Source organism: Taeniopygia guttata, chromosome 13 (genome assembly GCF_048771995.1).
Source record: "Taeniopygia guttata chromosome 13, bTaeGut7.mat, whole genome shotgun sequence".
NCBI classification, from domain to species: domain Eukaryota; kingdom Metazoa; phylum Chordata; class Aves; order Passeriformes; family Estrildidae; genus Taeniopygia; species Taeniopygia guttata.
The window spans coordinates 1,503,373-1,527,736 of NC_133038.1; the positions used below are offsets into that span (position 1 = coordinate 1,503,373).

General features: G+C 45.7%; 2 protein-coding genes and 1 long non-coding RNA gene across 9 annotated transcripts in view; 2 read left to right on the plus strand and 1 right to left on the minus strand.

The window, feature by feature from the left end:
• The window catches only part of TCF7 (transcription factor 7), a 70,918-nt gene extending 64,098 nt beyond the window's left edge, over window positions 1-6,820 (plus strand). For 4 of the 6 annotated variants that reach the window (XM_030284124.4, XM_030284126.4, XM_030284125.4 and 1 more), the window contains one exon: window positions 3,011-6,820. In XM_030284124.4, the coding sequence (XP_030139984.3) occupies window positions 3,011-3,302 (292 nt within the window). In that variant the 3' untranslated portion in view covers window positions 3,303-6,820. The remainder of the gene's footprint in view (window positions 1-3,010) is intronic. The other 2 variants (XM_030284128.4, XM_072935385.1) reach the window with 1 other exon arrangement.
• Window positions 6,821-8,420: 1,600 nt separating this feature from the next.
• SKP1 (S-phase kinase associated protein 1) lies at window positions 8,421-17,841 on the minus strand. Of its 2 annotated transcripts, none has more exons than XM_030284129.4 (6): window positions 17,678-17,841; window positions 14,902-14,998; window positions 12,583-12,656; window positions 11,256-11,399; window positions 10,446-10,586; window positions 8,421-9,681 (listed from the first exon to the last, which is right to left on the minus strand). In XM_030284129.4, exons 2-6 carry the CDS (start codon window positions 14,996-14,998, stop codon window positions 9,646-9,648), a joined length of 492 nt encoding a protein of 163 aa, XP_030139989.1. In that variant the 5' UTR covers window positions 17,678-17,841; the 3' UTR covers window positions 8,421-9,645. The 2 variants fall into 2 exon arrangements, with proteins under 2 accessions (XP_030139989.1, XP_030139990.1); XM_030284130.4 differs by having other exon boundaries at window positions 17,556-17,722.
• A 173-nt stretch (window positions 17,842-18,014) lies between these two features.
• Window positions 18,015-20,275, plus strand: LOC116808926 (uncharacterized). Its single transcript, XR_012058192.1, has 2 exons — window positions 18,015-18,340; window positions 19,998-20,275. It is a non-coding gene; the product is annotated as an uncharacterized lncRNA (long non-coding RNA).
• Window positions 20,276-24,364: the final 4,089 nt, after the last annotated feature.

Sequence of the window (24,364 nt, forward strand, 5' to 3'; positions counted from 1 at the left end):
AGCCTCATGTGAGCTCCCCTCCTGCACCTCAACGTGCCACAACAGCAGAGCTCCCTGTTTGCCTTTTATTCCCTGGGTAGTATCATCAGGCACCATTTTTTATAGATTAAGAACACAGACAGAGCTCCCTTACTGTCTGGTTAATACTTGAACGTCCAGAGGGGGCTGCTGGGGTGCCCCATGCCCCTGCAGCTGTGCTGCCAGGCCGAGTGCCCTGCTCTTCCATGGACACTTCTTCTACCTTCCCTCTGCCTCCAATCGAACTGAACTCAGCTTCTCTGCACGGCTTCCCGATTAACACAGGCTGCAGGAGTGCCCTTGGCATGCTTTTCCTGTGTAACCAAGCCCTGCTCAGCCAGAGCTGCTCTGCAATTCTCTACTAACACGCTGCTGCCACTCAGGGGCTCCTGCCCAGCGTGCTCTGCTCACCTGCGGAGAACAACTTCCCCTGGAGGATTTTCACTCCACGGGAGAGGTTAACTGGTTAAAATTGGGTGTTCCTGCTCTAGAGCTTTCACACTCCTTCCCCATACCCTGGACAAACATTCCAGGGTGCTGTAGATTCCAAAGGGAGAGGGATAAGTTCCCTTAAAGAGAGAGGGATAAACACCTTTAGCTGTGTAACATCCACCTCAGCAGAACCATTATCAGCAGTCTGTAGTATCACATCTGCATTTTTCCCCATGTTACTTTAAATCCAATGAATCAATGGGCACATTGCTGTAGTCTTAAACTGGTCATTGCAACTCTATCCTGCAGCTACTCCCAAGATGTCTCTGAGAAACACAGCTCTTCCTCGGGCTTGTCTCTGGGGAATCACTACCCATGGAAAACACACACAAGTTATAAACACTCAGTTCAGCTGAGCTGTGTTTCCTATCACATTAATTGGGTCAGCATGGCTATCGATGGCACTGACAGCAGTAATAGCACTGCTCTTGTTCACATCCAGTGCAAGTCATGTTTAATACTGGTCTAGTTAATACACATTCTCACAGTGTCTGGTTTTTCATTAGGAAGATCAAAGAAAGGTGTGTGCCCGCATTAGTGAGTTCTCCATTTGATCCGTTTTCCTCATCTGAGACAGCCGAGGCAGGGAGCTGGGTGGGAAATGTTCCTTTACCTGTTCTAGCTGTAAAGGCTGCAGCAGAGGAATTGTCCCTTCAATACTGTTGAGGTGACATCTTGAGAGCTCTTTTGTTTGAGGATCTATACTGAAGTACTCAGGGACCCAGGGCAGGTGACATGAGGGATCTGTCACATGGAGAGAAGGAAAACCAGCTCAACAAACAGTGAAGACAAGATAGTGTGAGGGACTGACTCTGGACAACCACATTAAAACAATCTGGATGTACAAGGGACACCTGGAACTCGGGATAAATACTCAAGAGAATTGTCACAGGACATGAAGGAATCATGGCCAAACCCAGCTACACCAAGAATTATGTGTTACTTGTATCTTTGATACTCCCAAATCATAACATACAAACATATGGGGAACCTGAGTGTTTCTTCCAGGAGGGATTAAAGAACGGTGGTCCCTGTTCCATAAGGCAGGTGCTGCTGCCTTAGGGACATTCCTAGTCCCAGCAGATTTCTTGGTCGAAGAGCAGGGCTGGGGAGGAGAGCTGCCCCTGATGGACACTGTCCTGTAAAAACCCCTTTGGGTCAGTAAAGCCTTCCCCAGCTGATGAGCTCTATCACACTCCACAGAATGGAAGCATGGAACTGAGTCTGTCACCACTGCAGGACCATTCTGCCAATCTCTCTCCCCAGTGTCTGCCCGCATTGCATTTTGTACCTGTACTCCACTTCCCAAGGGAGAGGTCACATCCCAAGGGGAGGTCACAGCAAACACTTCCTCTCCAGGAACCCCATGGGCTGAAGTGTGATTGGTACCTCTGTCAGGGCTGATGTTCCTTTAGCTCAGGGAGCAGGTGAAAGCTGATCTGCCCTCCAAGGAGCAACAAGTCCTCTGAAGGCCTCAGGACTGTTCCAATTTTCAAAGCAGGAGCTCAAACACCCTCAGACCATCTCCCTCCAGCCAATCCCAGGCCATTTCCTTCCTTTTTCCTGAACAGTTGCTGAGCACATTTCTGTTCAGCCATATCACTAAGTTGTCCTTGGAGGTGGGAATGAATGGGGAGTACACTCAGATTCAGAGATTACTCAGAGCAGAAGAGCTGAGAGCTAAGGCCAGGTTGGATGGTACTTGGAGCAGCCTCTGGTCTAGTGGAAGGTGTCCCTGCCCATGACAGGGAGGTTGAAACAGGAGGAGCATTAAGGTCCCTTCCAACCCGAACCAGTCCGTGGTTCTAAGTGGAGGATACTGTGCACAAGGCTAGGAAAGTGCTGGGAAATAAACTCTTGGAACCTTCAGATTTTGGGATGAGGAAAGCCGAGACTGGTGTGAAGGGCAGCGTCCCAGCAGAGCACAACCTGGGGCTGCTAAGCACAGTGGTGCTGACGTGCCCGGTGACACCAGCGCACACGACTGTCCCATGGCCCTGCTGCGCTCTGCGGCAGCTGGGGAGGGAATGCTTTAGTCCTGAACTTGTGAGAGCCAGGCACCCACACAGAATTCATGCAGTTGGGGTAGTGGCTGGTGAGGAATGACCACATGGGTTGGATTTTTATTATTCTTTTGGATTGTTTTATTTTTAATATTTGGGATGTTTATTATTATTTACATTATTATTTTTAAATTGTATTGTTTCACTTTTTTATTATTATTTTAATTTCATGGCTTCGATAATTATTAATATGGGGGAGGGGGTCTTTTTTTTCTTTTTTTTTTCTTTTTTTCTTTTCACGTTGATGTTTACTCTGTCCCATGCCCGCCTCCTCCTCCTCCTCCGCCCGCGGGCCCCGCTCCCGGCCCGCCGGCGCCGCCTGGCGGTGTCCCCGCAGCGCTGCAGCGCCGCCGCCATCCTGGCCCCGCGGGGAGAAGGGCCGGCGGATCCGCCGGGACCCTCCCGCTACTCACAGAGAGCTCTCTCTGCTGTTCCAGGAGGAAAAAGAAGTGCATTCGGTACCTACAAGGAGAAGGACGCTGTGCCAGCCCAGTTTCTTCCGATGGAAGTGCTATAGACTCCCCTCCATCCCCACCGGACGCACTCCGCTGCATCCCCTCCGCCTTCCCGTCAGAGCAGCTCGCAGCCCCCGCCGACCCCGCGCACCGCGACCAGCCCGACCCCTGCCCCGTGTCCGCGCAGCTCCCGCCCGCCGCCGGCCCCTCCCGACCCGCCGTCCGCCGCCCCTCCGCGCCCCCCGCCTACAGCCGCGCCTCCTCGGGCACATAGTCCCTCGCCACACCGGGCACTCCGCTCGCCCGCCCGGTTCCGCTGCCCCCGGACGAGGACCAGAGGCCCAGCCGAATCCCCACCTCACTGTAAAACATGCAGTTTGCCCACAGGATGACTTGAGGATGATGGAAAACTCACTTGGTTGGGTTTGGTTTTTTTTTTGGAGGGGAGGGGTGATAAACATAGAAAAGCAATTTCAAAAGAAAAGGTAAAAAATTAAGTACTTGCCAAAATTTAAAGTGCTGATGAGTAAACAAGCCTTTTGTCCCTGCCCTGTGATGCTTTTTTTGTTTGTTTGTTTTGGGTTTTGTTTCGGTTTCTTTTTTACTGCATTATCTCAAAGTGTGGCGGAGAGCAGATCCGTATCCCCCAGCTTGCTGCTGTAGGTGGTAGGTGCTGTCACTCTAACCCCGGCTTCCACTCCCTGCCCTCCGAGCTGCTTGAAAGTGTAGTCACTCACAGATCTCCCACAGCCGTTCCACCAAGGAGCTGGAAAAGCTGGAATAGGAGAATTTTTTAAAAGCCCATATGTCTGAAAAGGAAACGAAGCAATGCCGGCGTTCTGATCTTACCAGGTAAAAGAGAAACTGAATATTTAAACCAATGAGGTGAATTTTTTTAACTTCTTGTTTGAGAAGAGGAGGATGTTGTTTGCAGGTAACAGGTGTCTGTGCAGACATGTCCCATTGCAGGGTTGTACAGCAAGGCAGAAGAAAAGGGAGCACCAGCCGGGCAAAGAGCACAGACCGGCTGCTGGAAGGGCTGATGGCTGCTCAGGGCATCGCTCAGGTGCAGGCTCTGCCCTGCTGTTAGCAATTGTCCTCTGCAGATGTGGATAGTCAGAAATCCCATCAGACAGACTGGCCAAAGCCTCAGAAATTGCTCTGTTGCTTTTGTAGGCTCTGATCGAGCTCTGCACCTCCACAGCAGCGAGCAGGGCAAGCCATGTGGGGAGCCAGCAGCCCTGGCACGCTGGCCAGTGGCCCAGGGTCACACTAGCCCAGGGCAGAGGATCAATAGCCCAGGGCAGAGGATCAATAGCCCAGGGCAGAGGATCAATAGCCCAGGGCAGGGGACCAGGCTGGCCCAGCGGGTCCCTCAGGGCAGTGTGAGCTCTCCTGTGGTGGGGCAGTGCAGCAGAGCAGCACTCACTGCCCTGCTCTCTGGGCATCTGTCTGGACATACCCTCGGCGAGATAAGAACTCTCTTTTTCATGATTCAGTAGAAATTTTTAAAAAAACCTTATTCTAGCTTTTTCTAAAAGATTCTCCCTCCACCCCAATGACAATGCCAAATGTTAATGTATTCTCTCCAGCTTTAAGATGTTTACCAGTTTCTGGTTTTGTATTTATATTTTGAGTGATAAACAAAAAACACTGTGGATGGATTATGATCTCAATGAACTGATGTAAATCCCAAATAATTCCAAGTTCTGGATTTACTTCAGGTTTACAGTCTTCTCAGAGACCACAGTCTAGTCCAGTGCAGACTTTTTTTCCAGTTTGAAAGAAATCTATTCCAGACTGCTGAAGAGAAAAATGACACCACACAGAGGTAGAGGGGGCACTATTTTTATCCTACTTGATAGATGGGTTTTGGAGTACTGAATACAAATTATGTAGTAATATTATTGTAGAACTGCAAGAAATTTAAGATGACCTTTATAATGTACAAACTATTTTTATATTTTTTTCTTAATGCAAAAACACAAACCATAATTTTTTACATTGGGTTAAACGTAACTTTTTAACCAAGTTTATGCCTCAAGGATTTAAAAATTAAAAAAAAAAAAAAGCCAAACCTAACTAGTCTGTAGAGCAGCTTTGGGTTTAGTCCCTTTATTAAGATAGTTTTGCTTCTAGTGTAGATTTTTTATTTCTGGTTTTAGTTTTGAAGACCTAAAACTATTTCTTTATTCCTCTCCTGTATAAATGTAACTTCAGAAGCACTGACAGAAAGCTATGTGCACAAACCTGACAAGTTTGCAAAGAGCCATTGTGAAGTCTGAATCATTTTAACCCTTGGAGAAGTAGCATTACCTGCTCCAATGCCAACTGTACACTGTTGTACTGACTGCACTCAGAGGGTTAATTACATAGCACTAGATCAATATGCAATCTGCTCATTTTAAATTATTTTAGCAAGCTTAGTCAACAGCGTGTTCCGGTGCTGAACAGAGGGACTCAGTAGACTTGCCAGACCTGATACAGTCTCTTTAATAATTTGATTTTCAAACAAACAAACAAAAAAATACAGTTCTAAAAATGGCTGTGTCTCAGCTCATCATGTGTCACTCTGAGACCCTCTGCTGTAAGGTGCTGTTAAGTGTCACCTACTGGAAACACCACAGATGACAGACCAGCCACTATAGCCTGGTGTACCCCATACTGGGTGGAAGGCTGGTGTAACTCAACACCCGACTGCTATTGTGTGGTGGGATGACAGATGGAACTTAGCAGCAAAGCAAAGGCAGGTAAAAAAGAAAAAGCAGATGTGTCTAAGTAACACCAGGGGAAATTTCAGGCAAAGTCCTGATCAGTATTAAACTGGCCGAGGCACCCAGACCAGCCCTCATTTCACACCCTGGGACTTTCACCCGCTTATTTCAAGGCTCCTCTGGCCCCTCCGTGTCCCTGCCTCGACCAGGAAAAGGCTCATCTGCATTACAGCCTCCTCTCACCATTGTTATTCCAACTGACTCCTGCAAAAGCTCCTTCAGTGGCACCTACCACCCCCTCCCCAGGAGCCCTTCCCTGTGCCCTCGGGGCACAGGAGCATTTTCAGAGCCCCAGAGCTGGAGCAGTCACACCCACAGCATTGTCTGCCTGTGCTCAGCTCTGCACATACAGGCCAGACCTTACCCTGTGCTTCCAGCTACTGCAGGATAAACTCAGAATACCCACTTGTGATATACTGCACTCAGTTTATACTGGGCTAACTGAGAAAATATTATTTTTAATCCAAAACACAGAAAAGGTACTGCTTGGCTGCCCCTTTCCAGGACAAAACAGAATGACTGACTTCTGTTCTGTGGCCCCACGGCTGATAACCAATGCCAAAACAAAGTTATTAATACCAAAAAAAGTGTCTTTCAAACTGCCATAGGAAGTGTTTCTATTTTGTGTTAATACTCTTTTTTGTGTTAATACTCTTTTAAAGGAAGACTTTGCCCTGAAGTTTTTATCTCAAGAATTTTTTTCAAGTTATTTTACAGCAGTTTTAACTCTTCCTGAAATACATATTTGAATTCCTGGAATCAGTCTGAATGCAGAAGTAATGGAAGTACCACTTCATTAAAACAAGTAAAACCACTGTATGTATGTAGCAGGGATAAATGTTTTACAGCTGTACCTTCATTTGTCCAATGACTATCCATCATTTGTTATAATTTTTTTACTTCACTGAGTTTGTATTTTTTGGCTTTTATGTTCAAAGTATGTTTATAGCTTTATAAATAAAGTAATTGCCAGACTGGCTGTTCAAAAGAGGCCACTGGAAGTTATAATGCTATCAAACTCTCAAGTAACTATTTCTTAGCATTCAAGAGGATTCCTTGCTTTTGTTTTTTCCCTTCAGTATTTGTATGTTTGAATGGTTTTTAGAATAACTGCCAATAACTTTCAATGGTTAAGACTGAAATACTAAGCCAAGGGTACAAAGAAAACACTTTTTTTCCTACAATTCCTACTGCCACCCAGCCTTGCCTCTCCCTACCCCCACACTCAAGCTCTTTATCCATGAGAAGCCTGATCCTGATCGTGCACCAACTTCAGAAACAAAAACAAACAAACAAAAAAAAAAAAGTTAGGGGGAAAACAAGCCCCAGCTTTAATACAAGTTAAACAGCAACATAAAGTTTAAGAGTGGGAAGTCAGTCTCTCCTGCTTTCTGGAATTTCAGAGTACACAGCCAGTGCCTGTTAGAGCAGCAAGGAGCAGGTTCAGCTGAAGCATGGAACACAGGCAGCAGCCACGTAACAGCCCAAACTCTCAGCACCTCCCCAGTGTCTTTCTCTACAGCTAAGCACTAGTATTACTGGAGTGGGCAAGACAACTGAGAGCTTCAAAAAACCTGTCTTCCTGCTGACATCCCTGCCAGGCAGCTACAGAATTTGAATCTGGCTGAAGTCTGAGTCACTACTGCAGGGGAATTTCAATTAGAGACAGTAAGTTGTATGCAATCCTAACTACCAAGACTAGTGAGAGTATTACAAATCTGCCAAAGCTACACAATGCCTTGAGCACACAGACCAGCCCTCCCCTACACCTGCACAGGTCCCTCAGTGCCAACAGCCAAGTGCCACACACTGGGGCTTCAGCACAGGCTCCAGCACTGCACATCTGACCAGCACAGCTCAGGCTTTGGGCCAGCTGCTCTCACAACTACCAAGTTTTAACCCAGGAGTGGTTGTGCAGGCACAGCACAGTTGGAGCAGTGCAATGAGGAAGATAAACTGTGTCTCTGTCTCTCCCTCAGCCTGAAGCAGTGAGGCATCGTGCAAGGCAGTGGCTGCTGACAAACATTGACACTGGGCTCATGACAAGCACCCAAAGGAATTTACACAGGCTGCTCCCAGCAAACAATTACAGCAGGCTTCTGAATATTAACTACAAACATGGCCACAGAAAGGACATCACATTCTCCTCTAGTAGCACTTTTAAGCTGAGGTGCATTGTTTGCAATACAGGCTGCTGGAAAGGCTTCAGCATGTCCAAGTGTAGCAGTGGAGTATTTTATGTCCACTGACAATGTCTAACACACCCAATAGACTGCACAGCAGCACAAAGGCAGGCCCCACAAGCTCCTGAGAAACCAGATGTGAGGAGCAGTTGTATCCAAAGCATAGGTTTGAATGTTGGTTTAGAGCAAATTCTGAATGCTTTCATAATGGTTACATCCAAAATGTAGTTAATCTTGGTAAGCCATTGAAAAAACATCACTCAACTTTGACATAAAGTTGCCCACTGTGTCTGACTAGTACCCTGCATTAGTAATTTTAAAAAAATTACATCTGTTTTATTTCAATTAAGCACTGCTTAAGTGCTATTATTTCTACACTCAGTAATAAGTGATAGTAAAATTGTCTAGTTCCAAATAACTAGAACCATTTGCAAATAAAAGTTTAAAAGCCCTTTATTAATTCAGAAGTGAAACACCAATATTTCAAGTGAGATAAGTATGTTTATTAAGGTTCATTCTACTCTAAGGTTTATACAGAGAATGGAATGCAATACAAGCTAAGAGCACACCTCAAAGATCTACCACACAACCATCCCTACTCCCTATAAGGGAACTGTAAAAAAAAAAAAAATCAGAAAACCAGTTACTGTTTAACTAGTTGCAAGTGGCTTTGTCCAAAGAAGTTAAGCTTGATATTGCATTAGCTTTGTATGCAATAATTAAGTCTCTACAAGCTGAAGTATCACATATAGAGGCATAAGATTTCCTGTGGACACATGAAACCATGTTTCCAAGAGCTACATCACGAGGGTCTTTCAAACTGCCTAAAAACCAGCCACTAATGGCATGCACAGGTCAATAATATTAACTTTGGTAATGTCAGTCATTTTTGGTCAACTCTGGATTCCACTTTAACCAGTAACATGTATAAAAACACACCCATCCTGTGCATAAAGCAACACACTTTATTTGCTATCACCTAGAGGCAGGTCTTCAAGACATGGCTGAAGTATTCAAATTTAACTGTCAGGAGCTTGTTTAGTTCTAAATCACATTTTCACTAGTCTATAAGGCAAGACTAAAATGACAAGAAAGTGGTCAAATTTGTAATTTTTTTTTAAATGCAGGACAAGAACCATCTTGAAAATTATATAGCTTTAAGTAACAGTTAACTTTTTTCCACAATGTTTGTGTACGAAATTCAGTAACTTTTTTATATTATCTAGTTCCCCAAGACACATCCTGGTTTTTCTTTCTGAAGTTATCAATACCCTGTAAATACATGTGTTTTGCTCTTCTTGAGGAAGAAATCACAGATGTTTTTATTTACAATAGAGTCAATCCTTACCACTATAACTGGACTCCAATAGTTTAAAGGTGTAATGAAAATGACAACCTTAAGAGCTACTTCCCATACAGAATCCACACTTAGTTCAGTTTTATTTGTTGCAAAGTAAAAAGACATCCAATTACACTAGTAAAAACTCGGAGATCTATATCTGTACTCAAAAAAAAACCACTACACATGCAAAGGGAACAACATCCTGCTAACACAACTTCATTTGCTGCTGCATTTGTCTAATATTAACAATTATGAACAGGGCAGTGCAACTAGTATTTGGAACAATCCTTACAGTGTTCGAGTGTCAGGCACAATACTTCATTTCTCTTCACACCACTGGTTCTCTTTACGTACCTGGAAGAGCAGTTTAACTGTTAGTACAATACACTGAAATTCTAAGCCTTTGGCTGTAAATACCCATAAGCATTCAGGATAATTTACTGCAGGGAGACAAACCTGGAGCAGTTTTAGTTTTTACAAAGATTTTGCAATTATAAAATCTGTCTTCCAAACTGGCCTGTTTATCAGTGTAAGCCAGGTTTTTCATGCCTAAGATTGAAATCTGAATTTTTCCAAACAAGTAAAGCAAATGGAGTATCTGAGTCTAAGCTGTTTATGACATAGCATTGAAAAAATGGCCAAATCTACAACTCATTGCCCTGTACTGAAACCAGGCATCATATTCTGCTTTTTTCCCTACTCTGCCATTTTGCAGTTGGTTTATTGGTCAACTTTTAAGATCAATAAGTTTGTTACTTAGAGAACCCAAACTTACCTTTCCAGCCACATGCAGCAATTCATCTTCAGCATTCTTATGACTGCCCCAAACCAGCAAACTAAGACTACCACAAACAATCCTACATGCTTTCTTATTAGACATGCGGGAGCTAGAAAAATCAATACATTTTGTTTGTTTTTGACCTTTTCAGGTAATGGGCTCCAAGTGTGGTAGACACCAGAAAGTCTTCTGCTAGTAGAACCCCAATTATGAGGAGTTGATGCATTAGTTTACATTTATTGGTAACAAGTCTGCTGCATCACAAATTGAGTTATGAAGCACCACACAGTAATTCAGCACAAACAGCCATCTAAATTATAATTAATCCCAGACCAAGTACCTGTGCTTCTTCCTCTTCAGTGAAGTCATTCTTAATATTGAATGTCTTGCGAATTTCTTCTGGGGTTTTCCCCTTGATCATGTTTGCCACTGTCTTGCATGTGACATCCAGCAAACCTTTGATGTCCAAGTAATTTGCAGCCTGTGGAAGTTTTCAAATTTAAGGTCTCCATATCAATATTCTGTCTCTGTAGATGTACTACGGAAGTCAAGTTTACACTGAAATTTTAGAATACTGTATGCAAATAGATAATTTCCACTTTGAGAAGTTTCTAGCTAAAACCTTCAAGGGACAGTAGCTAAAACTTGCTTGCCAAATAGAAGGTAATCATTTGTACCATGAAAAACACTCCTCCTCCTCCACCCTTTACAAATAGCTTTCAGAAGTCTGCAAACATCCAAGATCCTCAGTGTTGCAGTACTGTTAACTAGCCAAGGCAGGTAATGTTGGCTGACAGATATACACAGTACAAATTTAACAGTTAACATCAGATTTTCATTTTTATGTAGATCTCCAGAACTCTTTAACTAGTAATAAGCCCTCAACTCAGACTTGAGAGCAACAAGAATAAAAGACAGTGCTATTTACTATTTTGATTGATGAGTGATTATAGATTAATACCAGCATTAGGTTAAAACACTCCAACATCCTCACCAATTTCAGTCAATACTCACCAGAACCACCTGCCCTCCCCACATCCCCCTTTTCCAATGAATAAGTAACTCAAAAAGCATAAAGGCTTTACTTCTCAAGTGCATAGCATAACTTCACTGTACAGGCACAGCCTTTGCCCTTCTTGAGGACACTCACCAGGATAAGCTCAAAAAGTGTTCCTTGGTCTACTTTCAGAAACTCTTGATCCCACACAGGGATGTCATCTGTTCTCTTTTCTTTGTTCTCATCATCCTCAGGAGGAGGTGGATCATCCTTGTGATGGGTGCACCACTGAATCACCTAATTACGGTTTTGATATTAAAGTTTTAGCCAAGTGATTCTCCCATGAAACCCCAACTATAAATTAACTTCATTTTGGAAGAAATTAGAACAATTGATCCCCAATCCTGGAATATAAGAGCTTTCAGAAATCCCAACTGATTTATTAGCATGTTAATTACTTAATCTTAAAAGCCAGCAGCTGGTGCTATGAAGTTATTAGTCCCTGTGCTAACATACATGGGCTGTCCAAAGAAAACCTAAACCTCATTTTGCTGTATTTAATCTGTTTGCAGAAACATACTTTGTACTAAGCAGACACTACACAAGGAAAGAGAGCAGAGTGGTAACAGCTACCAGCAGGTCACATTCACCCCAGTACAAAGTTCAGCCAGCAAGTTTGCAATTAGTGTTGGTTTGGGATTTGTTTTTGTTTTGGTTGTTGTTTTGTTTGGGGGTTTTTGTTTTTTTTTTTAGTTTGGGAACATGCAATCTCATGACCCAGACATATAAAAGGAGTGGGGATCTACTGCAAGCAAAATCCTGTTCCATTTCACCAACCCGAGAGACTTCACAAATTTAAGTTATGTGTCTGCTCACTAGGAAACAATTCCTACCCCTCTATTCACCCCAAAACAGGCACAATAGTTTGGTGTTTACTTTGGCACTACTTTCTATTTGAAAGCATAAAGAATCTTGGACACCACACAATTACACTTTTCTCCCTTGCCCCAGTGACCATGGTCTGTTAATGAGTTTACTACCACCAAGTGCACACAGTGTCTCTTCAGCACTGTCACTGCCACCCAGACACAGCGACTGCCACTGCCAGCCACTCTCAGCACTGCCTGTCCCTCAATTCTTTCTCCAAACATTTGCATTTCATGAACAGCCACCTCAGTTTACAGAATCCAATTAAAACCAGTGCTTTAACACCATGAAATGCCAGTGTGCAGAGATGCCCAGCATCACTTCCTTAGGAAGCCTGTCTGGCTTACAGCTGCTGTTCCAGGTGACTCCTGTATGTGCTCTGCCACTATCCACTGCCAGCCTCAGCCCACATGCCTGTGTTCATGCACCTTGATTTGGTTAAGCTTGCAGCACATGGAAAATATTTTGTAACTAGCAGTTCATAATACCCAACTCCAAAATAAATTTTACATTTCTTTACTGCCATAGAGTACAACAGCTTTCATCATCTTACCTTTTTTAAGATGGCTGCATTAACATTTGGAAGAGGGACTGGGTCATCATCACCTTCATCATCCATTCCCAAATCTAAAAATGGAAAGATGACTGAGCAATTGGCAGACAAAACCATTTACTGAACTGGGATGCTTCATCAGTTCTTCACTATTTTGCCAACACTGAGGCTGAATGATTGGTAACAAAGGACCTCTAAACTGTGAGGTAAGGAGCTTTGGAAGGCTGCGTGGAGCTACAGCCGCATCCTAGGTTGCACCAAGTTGAAGTTAAGCGGCTGATAAGGCTGCTTCATCAAACGAGAGCATCTACAAACCATCAGCTAAGCTGTCACTTGCTAACTCAGTGTTCTGAATCTGAACACAGATGCTGAACAATCTGACAAACATTTGTGTATTTTTACCACTTACACAGTTTCAACCCACAAGTTCTAACTGAGGGCTCCCAGTCCATTAATGATTAAATAAGAATTCTTATCTATTGTGGTAAATAGACACAGCATCTTGTCCTCTGCATGAGCAGGAAATACTGCAGCCATAGAAGCACTGTTCTCAGGCTCTGAATCATTCGTATTGATCCTGTACCAGCTGAAGTAGTTCACATGGTAAGACAGCAGCACAGATCCTTCCATTTATAAAAATGCATTTATAAAGCTTGCTTCCAACACTTCTTGTTTTAAAAGCTTGTCAGCACACTCCACAGAGATTTGGATTTGTCTCCTTGATATGATCAAGGAATCAATGTAAAAGTTAGGAGAAAAAGATAATTAAAGTTCCAACTTGATACAAACAACAAATACCAATTAGCGATCTTTGCTTAAAGAATGTACTTTTTTTATTATCCAAATGCTAACAGTTGGATGACACCCTAGCTTGTCAAAGACATATTTGAATTAGTTATGTAATTAACTAACAATGCAGACCTTCACTCATTACATGCACAGATGAGCCAATTCTACATCACCAAGGAACCTAATTTTTAAGAACATATGACCATGATCACACCTCAAATTTGTACATGATAAAAATCACATACTTCTGTATTTAGACAAGGCTGCTACTGTTGTTATCAGTAGGATGCTAATTAACACTACTTTATTTAAAATTACTCCACAGATTCAGAACTGAAACACTGCCATTAAAAGATACTGAAATAATTCAAGCAATATCTGAAGTTTAGTAAACTCTGCTTAACTTGTCACCATCACCTCTGAACCAGCACTTTATCTGTTAGCAGAAAATTGACATTTCATTGGTGGTCCCGTGGTACTCAGTACAACCCCAACTTTCAGCTCCTCCCCTCTCAGCTGCAGCACCCAACACACAAAACATTAACTGATGCTCAGGCACCTGCAGTGAAAATGCATTTCACCTGTACTAGCAGAGTGATTTTCTCCCAGGTTAGAAAGAGGCAAGTTTATGGTGCCTAGCTTACACATTTCCCATTAATAATTTCCCTCTATCTCCAACTGAGGGTCACTAAGCACCAACATTGGCACAACTCCTGCAGGAGAAAACTGAGAATTGTGCACCCTAATGCACTCCATTTCCTGTTTGCCTTGCCAGCTATGTTCAACAGCATCTTATTAACAGAATAGAAGCATTCAATGCCTGACATAATTCAATCTTATTTTTACTGTTTTCACAAGATGTCACAACCAAACATTTACATGCAAGAGCATAATATTAACTACATCTACAGAAATAATTGTTTCTAAGTTAATTCATGAATACATCCAAAAACTAGAAAAAGCCACCAGTAAACAATGAGGATTTGCACTAGAGGGATTAGACAGTTTGCTCTGTATCCCAGCCATCTGGCAGATTTCCCCTCCCCCGCCACGAGTTCTTTTGTTTCAAATTTATGTCAGCAGGAGATCAAACCTAAGTATTTATCCGAAATAATTTAACAGCATTCACAAGCTCACAACACAGGTTTAACTTCAGCTCTTTATTGCATTGATTTATTATCTCCCACTCCATACAAGTGATATTTACAGTCTAAGACTGGTTTGTGTGAGTAAATAAACTGAAGTTTTAAATATTATGAATGTTCTGTTTGCTTAACTCTCACAAAACTGAAGCAGACTGTAGGCAAGGCAGTGGGCTGCTTGTATTTTACTGACCTCCCTACAAGTGCTCTTAACCAGGGCTTTTTACAAGAGCACATCCCCCCTAAACAGGTTCAGCTACCACAGCAGGAGCTACAGCTGTTCAGGCAGGAGAAAGCTGCTCCATAGACCTGGGAATCCTTTTTCAGCACAGTACCAGCTTGTCTCAGTTCCTGTCCAAGAGGCTTCCTCAGGGTCTCACACTCTTACCTTCCAGCATAGTCTTTATAGTCACAGACTGTTTTGCAATTTCCACATCAACTTCAAAGATTTCTCCATCTGAACTCTGCAGTTTAATTGACGGCATCTACAAGAGAAGGACAGTTATTTCCACACAATTCTCAGCAGATGTTACAGGTTCAGCTGACTCAAAGATGTTCAGCACCTTTACTGCTGAAATTTTCTTCACAACAGCAGGAAGCCCAATGCCACTTAAGGTGCACTCAGATTATTCACTCCTTGAATCAACAGCCCTAAAATCATTAATCCTCATGCCTAAGAAACAAGGATTGATTGAAGTCTAACACTAATTCATGAGCTTTTTTTTCTTAACTTGAAAGCATAAAATACACAGACTAGTCAACAGTGCTTTTATTTCTAGTATAAGACTACAGCTGTCTTTCTCTTGAAAAAAATTTCAACACTTCCAAACCACCACTTGCCTTCAAATCCAAACAACTGCTACTCACTTCAACTGCTCAAACGACATCAGATCTCAAAAGTAGTTTTCAAATTATAGCCTCTGGAACAGAATCATAACATTGAGTTTGGAAGTAGTCTAGTCCAGCCTCCCTTGCTCCAAACAGAGTTAAACAGACCAGGTTACTCAGGATCAAAGGCTTTCCTCCAGAAAGTGTTTGGTTTTCTGAAGAGATTAAAAAGCAATAATCTCCTACAAGGAAGGCCTTCAGCACTCACAACTGCCCTTGCTAAGCAGGAAGCAAGATCAGTACTTTGTTAGCACCTGAGACAACCATGCATTTTAACAAAGTTCCTCAAACTGTAGTAAGACCTACAATAAAGAGGCAGCAGGCTTGAAAGATGTTATTAGCAAAAACACCATCAAATTCTGCAAAAAAAAAAAAAAAAAGCATAATTCCAGATATGTAACAACTGAAACCCAGAAGTAAAGCACATGACACAGCAGCCAGGAGATGACAGCTTCTGTCTGAAACCACACGTGCAGACTGTGGGGAGCATCAGTGCACTTGAGCCAACCAAATGATACTATAAACACAACTGTCTGGCCACATAAATTTTATAAATTTGTTCTCAACCAGACAGTTGGATGTGTTGTAAGCTCCTTTACCGCTCAAAACATTTGTAAGCAGCAAACCATTGCAACAGTTTCCTTTATTTTTTGGTCCTCGAGTTACCTCCTTCAAGATCACTGAAGCGTGTGTTTGCACAGCCTGCAACTACTGTGAACAGCTCTGGGAACAAAGAATTCCAAGTTCAATTAAATTGTGTACATTCTTCCCCCACCAAACTTACAAGCCTCACACACTAGTTCCTCACAGTAGCACTTGAGCTATCAACAGTTAATTAACTGGACCACTAGAAGCAACTTTGCATTACCTCTTTCTGAAAACTCATCAGCATAGTGAGGCTGAGCCTGACAGTCCTGTGCAACCCCAGGCCAGGAGAGGCACGGCCAACACGTGTTATTAAGCAGCTCACACCAGCCCCGAGACCTCATTGCTTTAATTTCCATTTGGCAATGAGCAGCCAGTTAATGTTTACACAGCAACGTAACCCTATATGACAGTGCTACTTCTAATTAAGTTGGGTGTTCTGGAGGAACACAGTCATGACTGTTCCAAAGGTACAAGTGTGTGTGTATATATATATATATATATATTTGTACACACATGCACAAAGCAGGATCTGGACTACAGCGCAGTTCTGCGTTAGCACTTTGAATGATGTTTGGGAAAAGTGCTGTAGGCACACATTTTAAATTTAATGCATCTGTTCTTGCAGTGACTGCCTGGGAGTACTCCAGAACAAACCCAGCTCCATGGCCAGCCTCCCTGTGCCTGGGCTTACATAATGCTGCACAGCAGAGCCAGGCAGGGATGCTGCCTTAGCCGGGGGAGCCCCAGCAAGGATACTTCCCTCCTATCACCCAAATCTGCTTCTAACAAGCCCTTCAGTTACTGCTGAGGGTCTGAAACGGGTAGAACAAAGCTAAACTACTGCCTTTATCATTGACAACACATCAGAACTTCACAGACTTTTTTTTTTTTTTACACCACTGAACTCAGTTTCCTAGAAAACAGGGAAAAAAAAAAACAAGACTAATTTTTAACAAGCTGCAGTACAGCTCGGGCAGGTGACAGTCCCTGGGCAGGAGCAGCACTGGGTGACTAAGCAAACCAGTTCTAAAAGCTTTATTTGACAACACCACAACAGGCTGCGAGCCGAGCTCAAGCCAAACCTGAATTACAGCGGTAATTTACTCGTCTAAGCCTGAAACGCCGAGCTCATCCACCTACAGCTGCGCCTCTCAGCGCCATTCCGGATGGATCCCGCTGCTTCCCCCGCGCCAGCGCCGGTATCCAGGAGCAGGGGCAGGTAACGAACGCGCACCCGAGGCGCGGCCGCCCCTGGTCACGGCGGGCAGCGGGAGGCGGAGGCACAACAGCCCGGGAGCGGCGGGGGAGGCTCGGGCTGCTCGGGGGCTGCACTCGCCACCCCCGCGGGCACCGCTCCCCACGCCCCCCCGCGGGAGCTAAACTCCCGTACGGCCCGGGCGGGCTCGGGTCCATCGAGCCCCGGGAGCTCCATCCCCGCACGGTCTGGGCGGGCTCGGGCCCAGCGAGCCCCGGGAGCTCCATCCCCGCACGGCCGGGAGCGCTCACCTTTCCGCCCGGCCCGGCCCCCGCGATCACCCCGCGGCCTCCCGACCCTCCGTCCGCGGCAAGCCGGGCCCGCCGCGCCCACACAGCTCCTGCCCGTGCCCCCCGCCCCGCTCGGGCCTCACCGTGAGGCGGCGGCGGCTCCGCGCACGGACCGTGAGGAGGCGGCGGCGGCGGCGGCGCTCGGGCCCGACTGCGGCGGCGCTCTTATAGTGAGCGGGGGAGGGGCAAGGACCCGCCTCCCGCCGCCTCGCAACGCCCGGGCTGCCCGCTGCGAACGCCTGAGCGGAACACCCCAGCGCGGCTGCCAAACGGCAAAAACCGGGACTCGCGCCGCTTCCGCGGGGTGCGGAGCGGGAGCGGAGCCGCGGCGAGCTCGGGGGGAAGGAGCGGCCGCTGGAGAGTTCTTCAGGCAGCGACGGAGCCGCGCCAGAAGCCGCACAATAGACGGAGGCAAGGGCCCCTCCCCGCGGGCTGAGGCGCCGCCGCGGGCCCGGCCCGGAGCCGCGAGGGGAGAACGGCCCGGCCCGGAGCCGCGATGGGGGAGCGGGCCCGGCCCGGCCCGGGGAGCGGGGAACGGTCCCGTTCCCCCCTCACGGGTCCGGGCCAGGGCCGCGCGGGGCTCCCGTGACGGCGGAGGGCGCCGGTGTCCGGGGCTGGCTCGGTGCTCTCCAGCCGGCTCGGCTGGCAGCTCGTGTGGTGAAATCGGTCACTCGGTAACGCGGGCTCGCCCCAGGACGCCCACCGTGCTGGTTTTGCTTCACGGGGAGAAAGGCCGAGGCTCGGGGGTAAGCGAATATCTGTGAGGCTTCCCGCAGGTAAACACGGTGAAATGCCATCGTCAGGGGTTGCTCCAGAGGCGGAAGACATTTTAGCCGAAAAACAACATTGATCAACCGGCTAGTTTAAAATCGTTCCAACATCAGACAGCTTTCCTCCAGTGGAAATACGTGCGGGAGCTTTAATGGGGCCAGAAATGGATCCAGCTGTGAGCGGTGCTCACAGAACATCTGCCCTAGGTGCCGCCAGGAATTTCAGCAGCTCTAGCTCAGCCCTCTAAAGCATCTCTGGGCACCAGCTCTGCAAAGAGCCCCCGGGCCGAGCAGCAGAGCAGAGCTGGGTACCCAAACACAGCAACAGCCCCACCTGAACCCTGCCCCCAGCACGGGTGACAGCTGAAAGGTCACCAGTGTGTGCTAGAAAGTGACAGGTACGGGGTTTTCAGGGAAAAAAAAGGTATGTGAAGGGTTTTGCATTGTGAGGAAGGGCAGGGTGTGAGCCCTCGCATTGCTGTGAAGTGTCACACATGCTCTGCTGCTGAGCCCAGTTTTGCCTCAGCTCTCCATGGCAAAATGAGTTTCAAGTAAGCAAGGCATTTACGCAGTGACAACGCAGGATTCTGACAATTTGCTTTACTTCCAATCCTAAACAAAAATGTATTAGGAACCCAAAAGCATGTTTTCACACTGCTCCAATGCAGACACAGCCAGGATGCCTGTAAGCACACTGATAACCTGCAAGAGCACCACACTGCAGAGTGCAGCATCATTCATAGCCTCAGGCAGCACCAGGGGAGGTTCAGGTTGGACATCAGCAAGGATTTCTTCCCTGAAAGTGTTGTCAAGCACTGGCATGGTGGAGGAGTCACCATCTGTGGAGGTGTGCAAGAAACAACTGAATGAAACACTGAGTGCTCTGCTCTGGTTGACAAGGTGCTGATCAGTCGAGGGTTGGACTTGGTAATCTTGGAGATGTTTTCCAGCCTTAATGTTTCTGTGCTAAGTCACAGGTTTCCCATCTTCTGGGGTCCCAGAGAGTCCCAGACTGTGCACCCCACACATTTGGGAACAAATGACAGCCAGACCAACTGGAAAATATCTTCTAACATGAAGAATTTTCCCAGGATTCAGAATTTCTTAGTTGAGAATCTTGTTTTGCTCAGTTCAGTAGCCAAGCCAATGACTGGCAAGTATTCCTTACTCCTTCCCTCCTTTGCTCCCTTCCCTTCCATCTGAGAGTAGAATCGCAGAATGTTAAGGGTTGGAAGAGACCTTACAGCTCATCTGGTCACCTTCCACTAGATGAGGTTGCTCAGGGCCCTGTCCAATCTGGCCTTGGACACTTCCAGGAGTGGGGCAGCCACAGCTTCTCTGGGCAGTGAGACTGCAATTAGAGAAGTGTTCAGTATTAAATACCTTGTTCATTGGGGCTGTTCTCTGGAAAGATGGAAGATTCAAACAGATTCTCAGCTAGGAAGAACATCCTAGAGCACAGCTGGTAGCCTGGCTGCTCTCCATCAGAGCATATCACACAGAAAAGGGCTCTGTAAATTCCAGAGAACCGTTGGAGGCGACTGCCTGCCTTGGGAAGCTTGTTCCATGGGCTTTAGGATGCTGAGCAGCTTTTTAGAGCAGACTTGAATGCAGCTCTGATCTGACTTTGCAGGTGGATCCAGGTCACCCCTGTGGTCCCTTCCAGCCCGGATCGCTGTGTGCTTCCCTGAACTCTTCCCGACAGCTGAGGGAGCAGCCAGGGGGCAGGTGATGCTCGGCAACAGACTTGGACACTAATGGAAGTTCCTCAGAGATCCTGGTATTGATAACCACATAAGCTCTTTGTTCACCATTGAATGGCACCTGATTTTCATTTTTAATTTATATGTATTATCTCATATATAGAGTGTGAAGCCTCCAGAGTACATCTAACATGACTCTTTGATTGTACCAGCATCGCATTTACCTCTTTCTTCCTCAATCACACCACCTCATACTCCTGTGCTGAGAACTACATTCAGTTCACTAAAAACCACTGCCTTTATTTTCCTTAAATTATTATTTTTTATTTATACTAAAACTGTTTGGTTTAGAGAATCAGACAATAACAGAAGGTGGCCAGTGGAAAACCTGTCTACAAATTCTAAATCCCCTTTCCCAATGTTGCCAAAGACCAAGGTTTCTGATTTGGCTCATGACCAGCAAGCACAAGCTCACAGACTACAAATCAGGCTCAGCAAAGGGGGGATGGGGTTTGCTCTCAACACAAGAGAAATATAATGGACTTTAGGAACAGGCAGAAAGCTAAATTCCATGTTTAATTATAGTTGTGCATAAATTTAATTCAAAATTATACTGCTGATTATACTTGGTACAGTTCTCTACAGTTTTCCAAAGGAAAAAATTCCGTCCTCAGTGAATTTTGAATCCTACTGTTGAATTAGAAGTTTGGGAAAGTTAAAACAGCAAAAACACCCCACACCCCAAAAAGAGACAGATGGCTGTCACAGATATGCTATAATCACACGACAGCACCTCCCACTGTGCCCTAGATATCACACAACAAACCTCCCCAGCCACTCCAGATGCTTCCCGTTATCTGCTGTGAAAAAGCAGCTGCTGCAGGGGCAACAGCCCAAGTGCTGTGAGTCAGACAGTATTAATGGCACAAAACCCCTATCCCCGGCTAAAGCTGCGAGGCAAAAACAAGATTGCTTAAAAAAAGGAGTGGCCCAATTTCAATTGTTCCACACACAGGTAATGATTGCACTGCAAATAATCCTAAAGCTGAGCATTGCTCCCCTGAGTGCAGGGAATCACACCATGTATCAGCCACGGGTAAATTACAATTAAGGGCCTTTGACCACTGAGAACATGAAGGAGGAAGGGAACAGCTTAACACCAAAGCAAATACCTGAAAAGATTGGAGCTTGATTTAATGCTTAATCAAATCCAGAAGAGCCCTGACCTACATATTCACAGCATCCCTGGGCTGCAGGTGCAGCCAGTTGAGCAGCTATGCAGCCACAGGGGAAGAGTTTAACATGCTGAATGTGAGGGAGCAGCCTCCTGGACACAGCCCTGCATCTGCTCCACAGCCTCACATTCCACTTTGACAGAGAAGCAGGATTTTTTTAGCTGCTGGTGGTGATTTAGAGACTGGAGGTAACACACTGATTATTTTTCAATACAAATGTGATGTGGCATTGCCAAAGTCTAATGACAATCAGGCTTGAAAGAGCTCAGCTTTGCTCCATCAACAAGTTGGGAAAATCCACAAAACTCATCCTGAATTCACAGAACCAAGGAGAGCAAGCCAGGGAGAGAGACAGGTATGACAATGGAATCTGAAAAAGAATCTAATTTATATGTAGGGGAGAATGAGACTTGCTGCAAAAATCATCCTTTTTTCAGGAATACAGGAGGTGAGCATTTTTTTAAACAAGCAGCCACATCAAGTTTGAAAATAATTGAACTGACTGGTTCAGTGTAAAACCAGAAAACATCAGAATTGTTCATGTGAGAGAGATGGTAGAAGGACACTGGCAAGCTCAAAGGCCACTGTTTTTTAAAGCAGTCTTGGAACAATGCAGCAGCAGAAGAGGAAAATTCTTGTTCTCAGTACAAGTCTGAAAAAGCTAATTATATAAAAAGCTAATTATTGCATTTCCACTTCAGAAAAAATTGTATTAAAGCAGCATCCTTTAGAAGGTGTCACTTTTCATAGAAGTTGTACCCCAGCAATGCAAAATGGTGGGTGGCCGAGCCCAGCACTTGGTTGAGAGTCCAGGTCAGAGGATCAGAGAATCCTAAAATGGTTCAGGTTGTCAGGGACATTAAAGCTCATCCAGTTCCAACCCTCTGCTGTGGACTAGACCAGGTTGCTCAAGGTCCCATCCAACCTGGCCTTGAGCACTTCTAGGGATGGGGCAGCCACAGCTTCTCTGGGCAGCCTGTGCCAGGGCCTCGCCATAGTCATAAGCAAGAATTTCTTCCCAACATCCAATCTAGTCCTGCTCTCTGTCAGTGTAAAGCAAATTTTGCTTGTCCTGTCATTCCAGGCCCCTGTCCCAAGGCCCCCTCCAGTTCTTTTGTAGCCCTTTTAGGCACTGGACTGAGATTTGGCTTCTCAGGTCTGTCAGGAGCCTTGTGTTCTCCAGGTGAGCACCCCCAGCTCTCCCAGCTCGGCTGCAGAGCAGAGGGGCTCCAGCCCTCAGAGCATCTCCAGGGCCTCCTCTGGTCTTGCTCCAGCAGCTGCAGGTCCTTCTGATTCTGGGGATCCCAGAGCTGGACACAGCATGGCAGGTGGGGACTCTGGGAATAGAATAGGCCCCAATGGACTGACAAAACCCAATAACCAAATCCTGTCAAGCAGACACCAAGGGAGATTTCTTTTTTACCAGCTTCTATTTCTTCCTCTAACAGCACTCTCATTCACCTTACATAACAACGGGGATTCAAGATAGTTTAAAAAACAGAAGAGGAGGAAGACTGAAAATAGTAATACTTATCTCAGACCTATTGCAGCACCTAATTCCTAATCTCACCGTCAGTCCACCTCCCCATATTTAAACAGTGATGTTTCTACAGTTCTGCCCTGGCATCCTCTGAAATCATCGGGAGCACTCTGGGGGAGCCAAGCCCGGATCCTCAGGCTGCCGAGGGCGAGGGTCGCCCACCTGCAGGCAGGTTAGCGCCGGTGCAGTCAGCCGTGCCGGCAGCGGGGCAGTGCCGCGCGGTGGCGCCGGGGCCCGCTGCGAGGGACCGGGGCCGGCAGCGAGCGCAGAAAGTGCAGACTTTCTGTAGGTGGCCTTCAGAACGACCTACATGGTACCGTATCAAACTGTAAAACTGCTTGATATAAACACAAGGGGAAGGGAACTGGCTTAGCTTTACAGGGCTGCCTGGCATTGGTCTCCGACGCTGGAGCCGTTCAAAGTCCAAAAAGCAGATTCTGGGCTGGTTCTGACGACACAGATGATAATGAGCAGTTGCTTTGAGGTTTCAAAGTCCATGGGAATAAATACAGTGTGTTTCAGTGTGTTAAAATGCATTCAAAACATTTTAAAAAGGGATTCCAGGGAAGAAAGAGACAGTCCAATAACGTTTTGAGATGGCTGAGCTAAAGCTGGATAAACTCATGACCAGACAAACAGAACCCGTCACCAGCCTGTCTCTCTCCCAGGAAGCTGTGGCACCCCCTCCCCTGGGCATTGTCCCTGCTCCAGCAGCAGCAGGCTGTGCTCCTCTTCCCCGAGGACAAACACAGCGGTGGAAAAGGAGCAGAGCTGCCTGAGAAGTGGGTCAAGCGTGGAATTAAACACCCACCATAGGATACTCACAGGCAGGGCTTCTTCAGCTGTGTGCTCCGCCACCCACCCCCCCGCATTTTCCTTATAAAGAATAAAGAAGCAGAATAGAGCAGGCCTCATTGCTGACTCCTGCACTGATGGCCACAATAAAGCAGGTTTTTTCAGAGCAAGGTTTAGGGTTAGGCTGGATGTAAAGGAGTCTTTTCTCAAACTCCTGAAAAAGAAAGGCAGTTGGAAGCCAGGCTAAAGCCTTTCAGCCCAATCGATCATGCAATTATCATTGTAAACAGGACACTGCTCTTTTACAGTTCAGTACCTTTGGTTTTAAATGCATAATCTAGAAAACAGCTTATAGATTTATTGAAATTAAACAACAAAAAAAAAAACAAAGCAACAAAAACAAACCAAAAGAACCTAACCTCCAAAAACCCAGATGTATTTGGGGGAAATCTACTGAGGAAGATGTATACAGAAGTCAAGACAGCCAAAAGCAAAGATTGAGTTTAATTTATACAACCTTGTGCAATGATACGAGTAGCTGCAAAATGGAGGGCGTTCTCCTCAAAATCACTTTCCTGCAAGTTCTGATGTAGGATGCTCACCCTGATCACACTGCTCCTCCTCCAATTAGCAGTCCCAGGTACTATTAGCAATTCATCTTTTATACATTTTTTATACCTACCAGCAGCAATCATTATAGTCTCCATCCCAAAGTTCTTTTCACCAG